General features: G+C 45.7%; 1 protein-coding gene across 2 annotated transcripts in view; it reads right to left on the minus strand.

Annotated features, from left to right (window-relative positions):
- Positions 1-12,828, minus strand: part of CLIP2 (CAP-Gly domain containing linker protein 2) — a 210,310-nt gene that overhangs the window by 53,630 nt on the left and 143,852 nt on the right. For both annotated transcript variants that reach the window (XM_089655396.1, XM_089655395.1), the window contains exons 5-6: positions 9,791-10,004; positions 6,946-7,143 (exon numbers count right to left, since the gene is read on the minus strand). In XM_089655396.1, the coding sequence (XP_089511522.1) occupies positions 6,946-7,143; positions 9,791-10,004 (412 nt within the window). The remainder of the gene's footprint in view (positions 1-6,945; positions 7,144-9,790; positions 10,005-12,828) is intronic.

Consider the following 12,828-nt stretch of genomic DNA (forward strand, 5'->3'; position numbering starts at 1 on the left):
AAGCCAGGTTCAAAAGGTAGCGGGCAACGAGGTACCGAGGGTCAGGCGGAAGGATGGTCAGGGACGAGCCGGGGTCAGAGCAGGAGAAGGTAAGCATAAGTCAGAACAGGCAGAGTTTGGCAACTAGGAAGCGTACTTACAGGACTGGAACAAGACCTTGCGGCAACTTGGAGATGCACAGGCAGCTTCAAATAGGGCGCCCTGCTCTCCCATTGGTGCGGCCGCGATCGCTACTGCGCATGCGCGGCCGCCGCGATCGCCGAGGATTCTGCGCTCGCCGGCTGGGACGGATCGGCGGTCTGCGCATGCGCGCGCCGCCGAGGACCCGGGATCCCTAACATTGCCCCCCCCCCTACGGGCAACCTCCAGATGCCCAACCGACCCCTACTCAACGGCTGGTTCCGAAAAAATTCCCGCACAAGCCTTGGGGCGTGCACATTTTGGGCCGGCTCCCATGAATTCTCCTCCGCCCCATATCCTTTCCATTTAACCAGAAACTGAGTTTGGCCTCCCCTCTTCCTGCAATCTAAGATAGCTTCAACTTCAAATTCCTCCTCCCCATCCACGTCTACTGCCTCCGGTGGCTTAGACCTTCGATCCGGGAAGGGGTCTGGAGTTGCCGGTTTCAACAGGGACACATGGAAGACCGGATGAACCTTCATAGATTCGGGCAGTGCCAGCTCGTATGCCACCTCGTTGACCTTACGTTTGACCCGGAAAGGCCCCAAGAACTTGGGAGCCAATTTCTTTGAAGGGCAGGACATTTTTAAATTGGCGGTGGACAACCAAACCTGGTCCTCTGGCCGCAAACTCAATTCCCCTCTTCTCTTCCTATCAAACGCCCTCTTGTTGTCATCCTGGGCCTTTGCCATTGCTTCCTGCAATACCTTGCTATTGGTTGACAGAAAGGTCAACATATCCTGCGTGGCTGGGACTGCGACCTCTGGGATTAGATCTGGCAGGAATACAGGGTGGAACCCATAGTTTGCGAAAAACGGGGACTGTCTCGTAGCAGAGTGACTCGCATTATTATATGCGAATTCTGCAAGCGGCAGGAGAGTAACCCAGTCATCTTGGAGGAAGGTGGTATAGCACCTGAGGTACTGCTCTAGGGTCTGGTTTGTACGCTCCGTCTGGCCATTGGTCTGTGGGTGATAAGCAGAAGAGAATGATAACTTAATCCCCAGGGTTTCACATAGAGCTTTCCAGAACCTGGACGTAAACTGAACCCCTCTGTCAGATACAATGTCCCTGGGAATTCCGTGGAGTCTTACTACTTCCTTAATAAACACACGTGCTGTTTCAAGGGCCGTAGGTGTGTCCTTTAAGGGTACAAAATGGGCCATCTTGGACAGGCGGTCCACAATCACGAAGATTGCTGTGTGGTCCTGAGAGGGTGGAAGTTCCACGATAAAATCAATGGAAATCATGGTCCATGGCCTGTCGGGTATGGGTAATGGGCGCAAGAGACCCCAAGCTTTGTTCCTGGTGGGTTTGTTTCTCTGACAAACGGGACAAGTCTTTATGTAGGTTTCGCACTCTCTGGCCATATTAGGCCACCAGAAAGTACGCTGCAGCAGTTCCAAGGTCTTACGTACCCAAAAGTGCCCGGCCAGCGGGTGATCGTGGCAGTATCCTAATACCAAGGTACGGGCCTCCTCAGGGACCACAATCAGATCCTCCTTCCAGAAAAGTCCTTCCCTATTTAATAAGGGGACACCGGGTGGGCCTTGCATCCCTACGGACGCGGTCTGCAGTTGCGAATGGAGCTCCGATTGGAGGGCTAGGAAATTCCCTGGGGTCAGGATAGTGTCTGGCCTGGGATTCTCCTCGGGATCCCCAAACATGCGGGAGAGTGCGTCTGGTTTTGTGTTCTTAGACCCTGGCCGATAGGTTATGTGGAAAAAGAACCGTGAAAAGAACAGCGCCCACCTGGCTTGACGTGGCCTCAAACGTTTAGCTGTCCTCAGATATTCTAAGTTTTTATGATCCGTAAAAATCAATATTGGGTGTACCGCTCCCTCTAACAAGTATCTCCATTCCTCTAGTGCCACCTTGATTGCCAAGAGCTCCCGATCCCCGATATCATAATTCCTTTCCGCAGGAGTTAGTTTCCTGGAGAAGAAAGCCCCCGGGTGCATGAGCTCTTTGATGCCCTTCCTCTGGGACAGGATCGCCCCGACCGCATTCTCGGATGCGTCCACCTCCAAGACATATGGCAAGGACGAATCAGGGTGGCTCAAAATAGGAGCTGCCGTAAACAACTCCTTTAAGGCTTCAAAAGCCCTCTGTGCCTCAGGTGTCCATTGGAAGCGAACCCCCTGCCTGGTCAGCTGGGTGATCGGGGACACTAGGCCTGAAAAGTTCTTAATGAACTTTCTGTAAAAGTTAGCAAAGCCGATGAAACGTTGGACCGCTTTCTTGTCGGTTGGCGCTGGCCAATCTAAAATGGCCGAAACCTTTTGGGGGTCCATGGCTATTCCCGTGGGAGAGATGGTTAGACCCAGAAACGAAATACTACTTTGTTCAAAGCAGCATTTGTCTGCCTTGGCATATAAGCTGTGTTGGCGGAGCCGTTCCAACACGCGCCTCACGTGACCTCTATGGTCCTCCAAGGTTGGGGAAAAAACAAGGATATCGTCTAGGTATACGATGACGAAGATATCTAGGTAGTCCCTGAACACATCGTTTATGAAATGCTGGAAGGTGGCAGGGGCGTTGCATAGGCCGAAGGGCATAACCAAATATTCATAGTGCCCGAATCTGGTACGGAATGCTGTCTTCCACTCGTCCCCCTCTCTGATACGGACTAAATTATAGGCACCTCTCAAGTCTAGTTTAGTGAAGACAGATGCAGACTTCAGCCTCTGAAAAAGTTCGGGGACCAGTGGTAGCGGGTAACGGTTTTTTACTGTGACCTTATTCAAGTCCCGGTAATCTACGCAGGGCCGGAGGGACTTGTCCTTTTTCTCCACAAAGAAAATGCCCGCCCCGGCTGGCGACGTGGAGGGTCTAATAAACCCCTTATGGAGGTTTTCATCTATATATTCCTTTAGCACCCCTAACTCCCGTTCGGACAAGGGGAATATCCGCCCAAATGGGATTTCCGACCCTGGGAGGAGATCAATTGGGCAGTCATAAGCTCGGTGCGGGGGGAGAGAGTCTGCCCCCCGCTTGCTAAACACATCCAGGAAATTATGGTAGACTGAAGGAATGACTCGCACCAGCTTCGCATCTGTCTCTAGACACAACACGGTCGGCGGTATCGGGGAGATCTTAGGGAGGCAGTGCTGCTGGCAGTATGTGGAGAGGAACTGGATAGAACCCGCTTTCCAGTCCACCTGGGGATTATGGGCACGTAACCACGGGAGCCCCAAAATAATGGGAAATAATGGGGATGCTATGGCGTCCAACCGAAGGAGTTCCTCGTGATGGGTCGATACGGTAGTACGGATAGGTGGGGTCTCGTGGTCCACCACCCCTGACTTAATGCGTGACCCATCTGCTAGAAAAATATTCAATCCCACCTCCTTGGTTTGTAGAGGAATTTGTTGCTGAGCTGCAAAGTCTAAATCTATGAAGCAACTACACGCCCCAGAATCCACAATAGCCAAGGTCACTACTGTTCTCCCTGGTAGCTGAAGTGACACAGGTACCGCTAGGTAACTAGTGTTGCCCACGCTGTTAGAAGATACCGTAGAGAAAATAGCGGAGCACTTACCCCTCTTGGCTGGACAGGTACATACCATATGGCCTGCTCCCCCACAGTAGAGGCAGAGATGGTAGGTAAGACGCCTCTGGCGTTCCTCGGGTGTTAGTGTCGGCCGGATTCTTCCCGATGGACCGGTTTCGGGTGTATCCATAGCATCCTGATTCTGGCTAGCCGGCTGGAACAGGGTTGAAGCCTGAGGAGGTGTTCCCGTTGGGCCTCGTCCTTGGTTGCCCCTTTCCTGCCTGCGCTCCCGCAACCGGCGGTCAATTTGTATAGTCAAAGCTATTAAGGCCTCCAAAGTGCTAGGTATGTCTATTCGGGCCAATTCGTCCTTCAGGGATTCAGCTAACCCTACGCGGAACTGGTGGTGCAGAGCCGCCTCGTTCCATTGGCAGTCACTACGCCAACGCCTGAAGTCGGCGGCATATTCCTCCACTGTCCGGTGACCCTGCCTGAGCGTATATAGGGCCCTCTCGGCCATTGCGGTGCGCAGGGGGTCGTCATACAAGAGGGCCATAGCCTCAAAAAATACCGTTACCGACTTTAACAGGGGGTCTCGATTCTCTCGGAGCCGGTGGGCCCAGTCCTGGGGTCCTCCCTGTAGTAGGGAAATAATGAACCCTACCCTCACCGATTCGGAGGAAAAGGTCCGGGGCTGGAGGTCAAAGTATAACTGACAGGAGTTACGAAAGGCCCTGAATCTCCCTTGGTCTCCAGAAAAACGTTCCGGTGTGGGGACACGGGGTTCTGGTGCGGGTTCCCCAGGCCCCCTGGTAGAGGTAGCTAAAGTCTGCATGCGACTCTCCAATTCCGTATAACCCTCCTGTAGGCCCCTAATTCCCAGTGTAAGGGTCTCCATCCGTTGGCAGATGTCGTCCAGAGGGGAAGTTCCCCTTCCAGGCTCAGTCATGGCCGCAAGGTACTGTCAGGCTCCACCCAACGGGATCTCTAGTGGTCCACGGCACGGGGTTTCCCAGGGCGCGGAGTCTAAGTCCCAGTCTGCCTTTTCACCAGGGCCCCTGATGGTGGGGATGGACTTGGTGCAAGACTGAAACCAGGTCGCGTTCCTGGGCACCCCCGGCGGTGGCAGAGGGGTCCCGCTGGGGGTATGTGCCCGGGTTGAGCCTGCTGTGAAGGGGATGACAGCTCCTGATCCGAGCGGGATGGATGGGATGACAGATCCCGATCCGAGCGGGATGGATGGGCAACTGTCAGGAGTGGACGAGGTCAGACTAGCCGGGTCGGAATTGTGCGGGCAGCGTGGTACAGGGGGAGTAAGCGGAGAATAGTCGGGGTCACAAGCCAGGTTCAACAGGTAGCGGGCAACGAGGTACCGAGGGTCAGGCGGAAGGATGGTCAGGGACGAGCCGGGGTCAGAGCAGGAGAAGGTAAGCATAAGTCAGAACAGGCAGAGTTTGGCAACTAGGAAGCGTACTTACAGGACTGGAACAAGACCTTGCGGCAACTTGGAGATGCACAGGCAGCTTCAAATAGGGCGCCCTGCTCTCCCATTGGTGCGGCCGCGATCGCTACTGCGCATGCGCGGCCGCCGCGATCGCCGAGGATTCTGCGCTCAACGGCTGGGACGAATCGGCGGTCTGCGCATGCGCGCGCCGCCGAGGACCCGGGATCCCTGACACCAGCAAACTCGCCTGACCTGAACCCCATAGAGAATCTATGGGGCATTGCCAAGAGAAAGATGAGAGACATAAGACCGAACAATGCAGAAGAGCTGAAGGCCCCTATTGAAGCATCCTGGTCTTCCATAACAACTCAGCAGTGCCACAGGCTGATAGCTTCCATGCACGCCACATTGAGGCAGTATATGCAGCACAAGGGGTCCAAACCAAGTACTGAGTACAAATGCATACTTCTACTTTTCAGAGGTCCGATATTGTTCTATGTACAATCCTTGTTTTATTGATTGCATGTAATATTCTAATTTTCTGAGATTGTGGATTTGGGGTTTTCATGAGCTGTAAGCCATAATCATTACAATTATGACAAATCACAGCTTGGACTATCTTGCTTTGCATGTAATGAGTCTATTTCATATATTAGTTTCACCTTTTAAGTTGCATTACTGAAATAAATTAACTTTTGCACAATATTCTAATTTTTTGAGTTTCACCTGTACAGCTGGACTTTTTCTCCCTTGCTAGGTTATAAAAAGTGTAGGAGATGCTGCTAAGGACATAGGTGCAAGGAAGAGACTGCCATAAAAGACTCTTGTTTGTGATGGCAAGATAGCTACATGCTTTCTCACACTGTGGGCCCCATCTTTGGCCTGTGAAATATAACTCAGGGTGATATATTGTGAGGGCAGCTATGCAGAAACTCAGACTCAGAATAGTGACAGTCAGCCCCTATACGCAGGATGTGTATTCCTTTATAAAGATGTATCATGCCACTAGCTGGGTTTTGTAAAGGAATGGCTGTTGAGTAAAGCATTCACAAAGGCAAATTTTGGGACATGACCTTCTGTTATTGGCTGAGCTGGGAAAAGTGTTATGTCTAATCTGATGTGAAGGGTTAATATACCCTGGAGGGCCTGTAATATAGTTTGGTCCGGTGACTGCTATTACATTCTGTGGCCCTACCTGCAAGAGGCAAAGCGAAAGGAATTCCTCTGCTGGTTGATGGTCTGTAATGTGAGTGGGAGAAATTGGAGATAACTTGCTTTTGAATCTCCAGTTAAATCAAAGAAGCCACCCACTGACTGTTCGGTATAATTCAATTTGGGCTACATGGCCATGCACCACTTGGTAGCCTTGGAGTCGCAAGATGGCGATGAGGAGGACAAGGTTTTTCCATTCCTCCACCACTAGGGGACCTTCTTACCCACTTATGGCCAAATGTAGCTATTTATAGCTGATGAGTTAACATTTCTTTCATTCTATACAACTGCATCAAAATCCAAGCAACTTTCAGTTAATAATCCAGTAAAGTAGCAGTCAATTGTTGAGCTGGCTCCAATATAGGTGTCCTAACAATGACAGTAATACTCTTTATAGTAATTGTATATAGTGCCACAATTCTGTTTGCAGTAGGTAACGATGTTTATATGTGATCTAATGCCAGTGCCAAAAGTAGTAACTCACTTACGTGCAAGATGGAAATGAAAAAGATGCCTCAACAGCAGATCGGGCTTTCTTGCACACTAGTAAAGCACTAATATCTAGCCATATAACATAACAATGAATATATGAATGAAAAAATAGTCATTGGATTACCTTTTCATGTTGTGTTTTCAAATGTGTAAGCTCCTTCTCCACTTCACAGATGTGACTGGTGGCTTTAGCTACCTCAGCTCTTTCCAGGTCTCTTTCAGCCAATAATTGCTCAATGTGTTGCTGCTTTTCTTTCAGGGCCTCTTGAAGTGCAGTTGTACCAGAGATTTTCCGTGCGTAGCGAGACGATGTTTCTGTGAGCTATAGGCAAATCCGTTGGATTCATGTTACAATAATGTAGGGAATACATTTCTTTTCATTCTCATTTCAAGATGTAGGTGTTTACTATGTATAAAAACTCATGGCTGTAAGCCTGATATAAGTTACAAGTTCCTGACTGCCTTGTTACTTGAACATGCTTTAATTATGCTATGAGATGAGTATTGACAGAATCCTGTTGTGTAATTTGCTACTTCACTGGTCAGTGGAACCATATACTACACAGACTTAGTCCTCTCAAAACTAACATTTCAGATTTAAATTTATAATCATTAAGTTGTATATTGTTTATTTTCTGAAACTTGACAACTTACCTGGCTGTCTCAATGTATCACCAAAAGAGGATTTAACACTACTCTTGGAAGAATTTAAATTAAGAAAATTAACAAAAGAGTCCAGCAAAAAGTTGGACACCTTTGTAATAGACTTACAAACATGGGAAATGTGAAGGGTAGATTTCACATTACTGGAGTCCCCAGTTGTTCTAAAAGGTGGCAGATTATGCAACGCACTACTCTTTATATAATACTATGTTAGGGTTTGGCAGCACTGCCCTGAAACTAGACAAAATTGGCACATGCACTAGGCAAAAAAAAGGTTGTAAATTAGGAATGCTTTCAGAAAAAGAAGTGTTAGCTTATTTTTATCAGTTAAAATGGAAAGTAAATGAACAGAAGATAAATCCAAATCATACTAATATTTGGTGTGACCACCCTTTGCCTTCAAAACCGTATCAATTCATCTAGGTACAGACACAGTTTTTGAAGGAACTCAGCATCTTGGAGAACTAACCACTGATCTTCTGTGGATGTAGGCTGCCTCAAATTTTCTGTCACTTCCAGGACTTCTTGTTCTTCTTTACACTGAAGATAGTTCCTAATAAAATTGGCTGTATGTTTGGGGTCGTAATTCTGCTGCAGAATAAATTTGGGGCCAACTACACACCTCCTTGATGGTATTACATAATGACTAAGTATCTGCCTGTATTTCTCACCAATAAAAGACAAGTTTAGGAATATTTTTTTTTAAATTACACCTAAGAGGCTGCAGCATCGATCCAATGCATCTGTCCCCTGCTGGTTCTATGTGTGAGAAGTGATCGATCAGACACCGCTGATCGTTCCGTTCTCTCCCTCCACTCTGAGCAGCGAGCTGGGACTGTCACTCTCTGGCTCTCTGCTCTGCCCCCCCAGCACTCACTGAAACATTTGGGCTGTGGAGGGGGCAAGAGAGGCTGGCTCAGGCTCTCAGTGGATCGCTTTTTCTGGCTACTTCTGACAAGACTTCTCCACTCAGCAGATGGGAGTCCCACTGGTTTCAGCCACCTCTGTGCTGATGCTAGACATCTTTCAATGTTGAATGAAAGTAAGCATGATGTGTCTTTCATCTGCTATTTTAATTTTCCTTGGTCGACAACTGTGTCTACAGTCCTTAATATTACCCATTTCTTTGTGCTTCTTCAAAAGAGCTTGGACAGCACACCTTGAAACCCCAGCCTGCTTTGAAATCTTTGTCTGGGAGAGGCCTGGCTGATGCAGTCAAAATACCTGGTGTCTTGTTTCTGTGCTCAGTCTTGCCATGGTGTATGACCTGTGAAACTGTCTTCCACAACTTCACTTTAGCAACAGAGTTTGACTGTTCTTCACCCAATTTTAAGCCTCCTACGCAGCTGTTTCTATTTCAGTTAATGATTGTGTTTCAACCTACATATGAAATTGATGATCACTAGCACGTGCATGGTATAATTGGTTAATCATACACCTCTATTCCTACAAAATTCCTGACTTTGTGCAAATGTACAGTATGTGCAAGTGTAAGAATTGATGCTAGTTTAAAGCCAAAGGGTTGTCACACCAAATTTTGATTTGGCTCAGATTTTTCTTAATTTCTCTCAGTTTGCATTTTGTAAAGTGATAAAAATAAACAACTAAATATATATTTTTTGAAAGCATTCTTACTTTACAGCATTTCTACACATCTACCTGAAACATTTGCACACTACTGTATATTACTATGGCAAGGTTAGCCATAGTACTTCTGTTGCTCAAGTACAAGTTCACATAAAAACTCTTACAGTAGAAGTAAAGTAGAACTTTTTCCCTTTTTGGTTAGACACCTACCCCCTGTAAGTTTTGCCATCTGTTTCCCACTGGAGAGATTTCCCTTCCCAACACCAAAACAGGAAGCGAGAGGAAATCCCTCTAAAGTTAGCGAATCCCTGATTGTCACCAGAACTAGTGCCCCCATTGCAAAATTTCAGCCTCTAACAGTTTTTTTTGAAAATACAATTTTTTTTTCTCTTACTGAGAGGACAAAGCTCCCTAATGGGAGCACATACAGCAATAAAAACCAATCAGGTGTTTTGATCCCTGTCCAAAACTAAAAAAAAATGTTTTACCTTAAGTTATACTTTATGTACTCCCACACATAGTGCAAGAAGTCCAATAACTAAGTGCAGTGTCAAAGTACCAACACACAATACTTTGGCAGAGCTGAAGAATATATGTCATGCATCATGCCAATGGAAAAAAATTATTAAAACACGTTAAAGTTTATGAAATGAATTACTGCCTGTTAATAGAATTAACTATGTACTTTCCTCAAAATTCCATTAACAATTTGCTCCTACCAGGCCACTCCTACTGGGTCTGCCTCCTACAGAAGATGCCACAGAGCTCACTGAGCTGATGGAGGAGCTGCTGGGACTGTGAGTCAATGCAGACACTCCCATTGCCATCCTTTTGCTTTTCTTAGCTTTAGCAGGACTTGTAGATGGAAAACCAATGCGGATCACTTTGTGGATAGGAGCAAATAGGCCAAACTTTGGTGGACACTGAAAGTACCTGTAGTAACAAAATAAACACATTAGGCCAATATTCATTGACTGGATAACAGAGAATAGCTTTTCATTTATGAACCTTGTTACTATTAGATATATTCAATTCCAGATGTCAGTGACTGCAGAAATACCAGTATGTACTATAGCATTACACAGAGATAAAGATCATAACAATACAGAATCGCTCATATAAGGGCTTGTAAGAGGCTTGTAAAGGCTGAAGGTTTTTTACCTTCTTGCATTCTATGCACGAAGGTAAAAAAACTTCAGTGTGCAGCTCTTCCTACAGCCCCCCTCAAATACCTACCTGAGCCCCAGAAGCACTAGTAGGGGACCTGAGAAGAGGAAGAACAGGGGCTGCTATTTGCAAAACCATTGCACAGAACAGGTAAGTATGTGTGTTTATTATTTTAAAGAGAAAAAAGCCTTTAGAACCACTTTAAGTGCACAAAATGCTGTACTTTTTTTTTATCAATGCACATGAAAGCACTGCAGTGGTATAAACTAGGCTCATTGAAATAATTGTTTTTCTTGTGTATGTGTTCTAATTGCACATAAAAAAACACATTCCATTGCATGTGGTGTAAATGAGTATACAGCAACAGCCAGGACAAGAGGTCAGCATAATCGGTAATTTTCTTAGTAAGGCCTCGCTCACACACATCATTTGCCTAGGCATGGAAACCAGGAAGCAACTGAAAACATGTAAAAAAAAAAAGTTTAAAAGAACTGAATATGATATACTTTCCTATCTATTTACTAATGCTAGCTGCATAAGACTTGAAAATAGTCAGTGTTGATTGAGAGAGTGAAATTCCACTATAGTGGCACTGTTTGTGGTAAAATGGTTTAATTGGCCTTGGAAACTCTTACAAAGTGATCTGTTACTGGACCCATAAGTGACTATTGTGGGGTAAATATTTCAAATAGACCGCGCTAAGGTCATACAATCAACTATATGCCAGTGTACAAATTAAAGTGATAACAATAGATAAAAAAACAAATAAAATATTGGGTTGCAGTCCCAGCATGTGAATTTAAGTGCAATGGTGTTGTATCTTTAATGGTGAACCACCGTACTGAGGTGACAAGTGCTTCACTGTGCTCACACTGGTGCCCCACATGGATGTAAACTCACCGTCATCTCATGACCCCCTATCTTTAGGTTAGTCAAACGCTCTTTTGGGACTATCCCAATATGCAATATGGTATTGTTGGCCGATAATTCTCTCACTCTCTTAACTGTGGTTGCTGGTGGTAACCAGTAACCCTCCACTAGGGCTGCATCAATAATAGAAAGCTCCTCTCCTCCACAGGCAGTAATTAATATTCTCAGCATAAAATAAAATAAAACAAAACCAGACATCCCATAGTGTAAAACCATAAAGAGCTTTAATAATGGGGTCAAGCAATAAAAATGCCCCTCACAAAAAAAGTGCCTTTCCTGGCACTAGGTGTATTCAGTCTTGTTATTATGAATGGGAGTTAAAATGGTTGCCGCGTTCCAGCGTGTGTTCCAAACAGCGGAAGTGACATCGGCAAAAGTTGTGTCATAAGCCCTCTACGCGTTTCGACCAATAGATTGTCTTCAGGAAGTTGTGGCCATTTTAACTCCCATTCATAATAACAAGGCTGAATACACCTAGTGCCAGGAAAGGCACTTTTTATGTAAGGGTCATTTTTATTGTTTGACCCCATTATTAAAGCAATTTACGGTTTTACACAATGGGATGTCTGGTTTTGTTTTATTTATGCTGAGAGATTGAATTACTACCTGTGGAGGAGAGGAGCTTTCTATTATTGATGCAGCCCTAGTGGAGGGTTACCGGTTACCACCAGCAACCACGGTTAAGAGAGTGAAGGAATTACTGGCCAACAATACCATACTGCATACTGGGATAGTCCCAAAAGCGCATTTGACTAACCTAAAGATAGGTGATCATGAGATGAGTTTACATCTATGTGGGGCACCAGTGTGAGCACAGTGAATCACTTGTCACCTCAGTATGGTGGTTCATCGTTAAGGATACAGCACCATTGCACTTAAATTCACATGTTGGGACTGAATACCAATATTTTATTTGTTTTTTGTCTATTGTTATCACTTTAATTTGTACACTGGCATTTAGTTGATTGTATGACCTTAGCGTGGTCTATCTGAAATATTTACGATTTTGTGTATAAGAGTTCACAATTAGGACTGCTGATGTATAGGTATTATATATATATAGTATATATTTTTTATACATATTTTTCCTAAGCGCAACAGCACCCCCTTTTTCTTTATATTGTGAGGTAAAACTTATAATAGCCAATTCCAGCTATGTTGGATCTGCTGCTTTAAATCAATGATATTTGTATTGTGTGCAGCTTTAATATTGATTCTGAGTAAAGTTTATTTAAGAACTATCATTGAGCTTTCTTATGAAATAGCACTGTGCTAGGGTTAAAGGATTATGGCTTTGGGCCCATTTTGTCTACAACCGGCCTTACCAAGCTCTAGCTTCTGTGCAGCTGTTCTGTTGTAACTCCTCAAATACCTCCATACTGTGCGCACTGTCTTTTTGGACTTTGTATACTGGCAGCACTAAGCCTGTCACAGCTGCACTGTCCCCTATGGCAGCATCTGTTATAGCTTTCTCCACACCGTCTGCTCTCTTCCATTTCATTGTCTGTACTGTGCTCTGCTCCTGACTTTGCTCACTTCACCTCCATGACTTCATCTGCTTGGCACACAAATGGTGAATCTCCCATCAACTGCTAAACCAACTAAAATCACTGTATAATCAGTCATACCACCTATCACACTGCCTTATGTCAACGTATGT

The sequence above is a fragment of the Staurois parvus genome, unplaced genomic scaffold (genome assembly GCF_062004578.1).
Source record: "Staurois parvus isolate SC_StPar_1 unplaced genomic scaffold, SC_StPar_1.0 ptg000839l, whole genome shotgun sequence".
NCBI lineage: Eukaryota > Metazoa > Chordata > Amphibia > Anura > Ranidae > Staurois > Staurois parvus.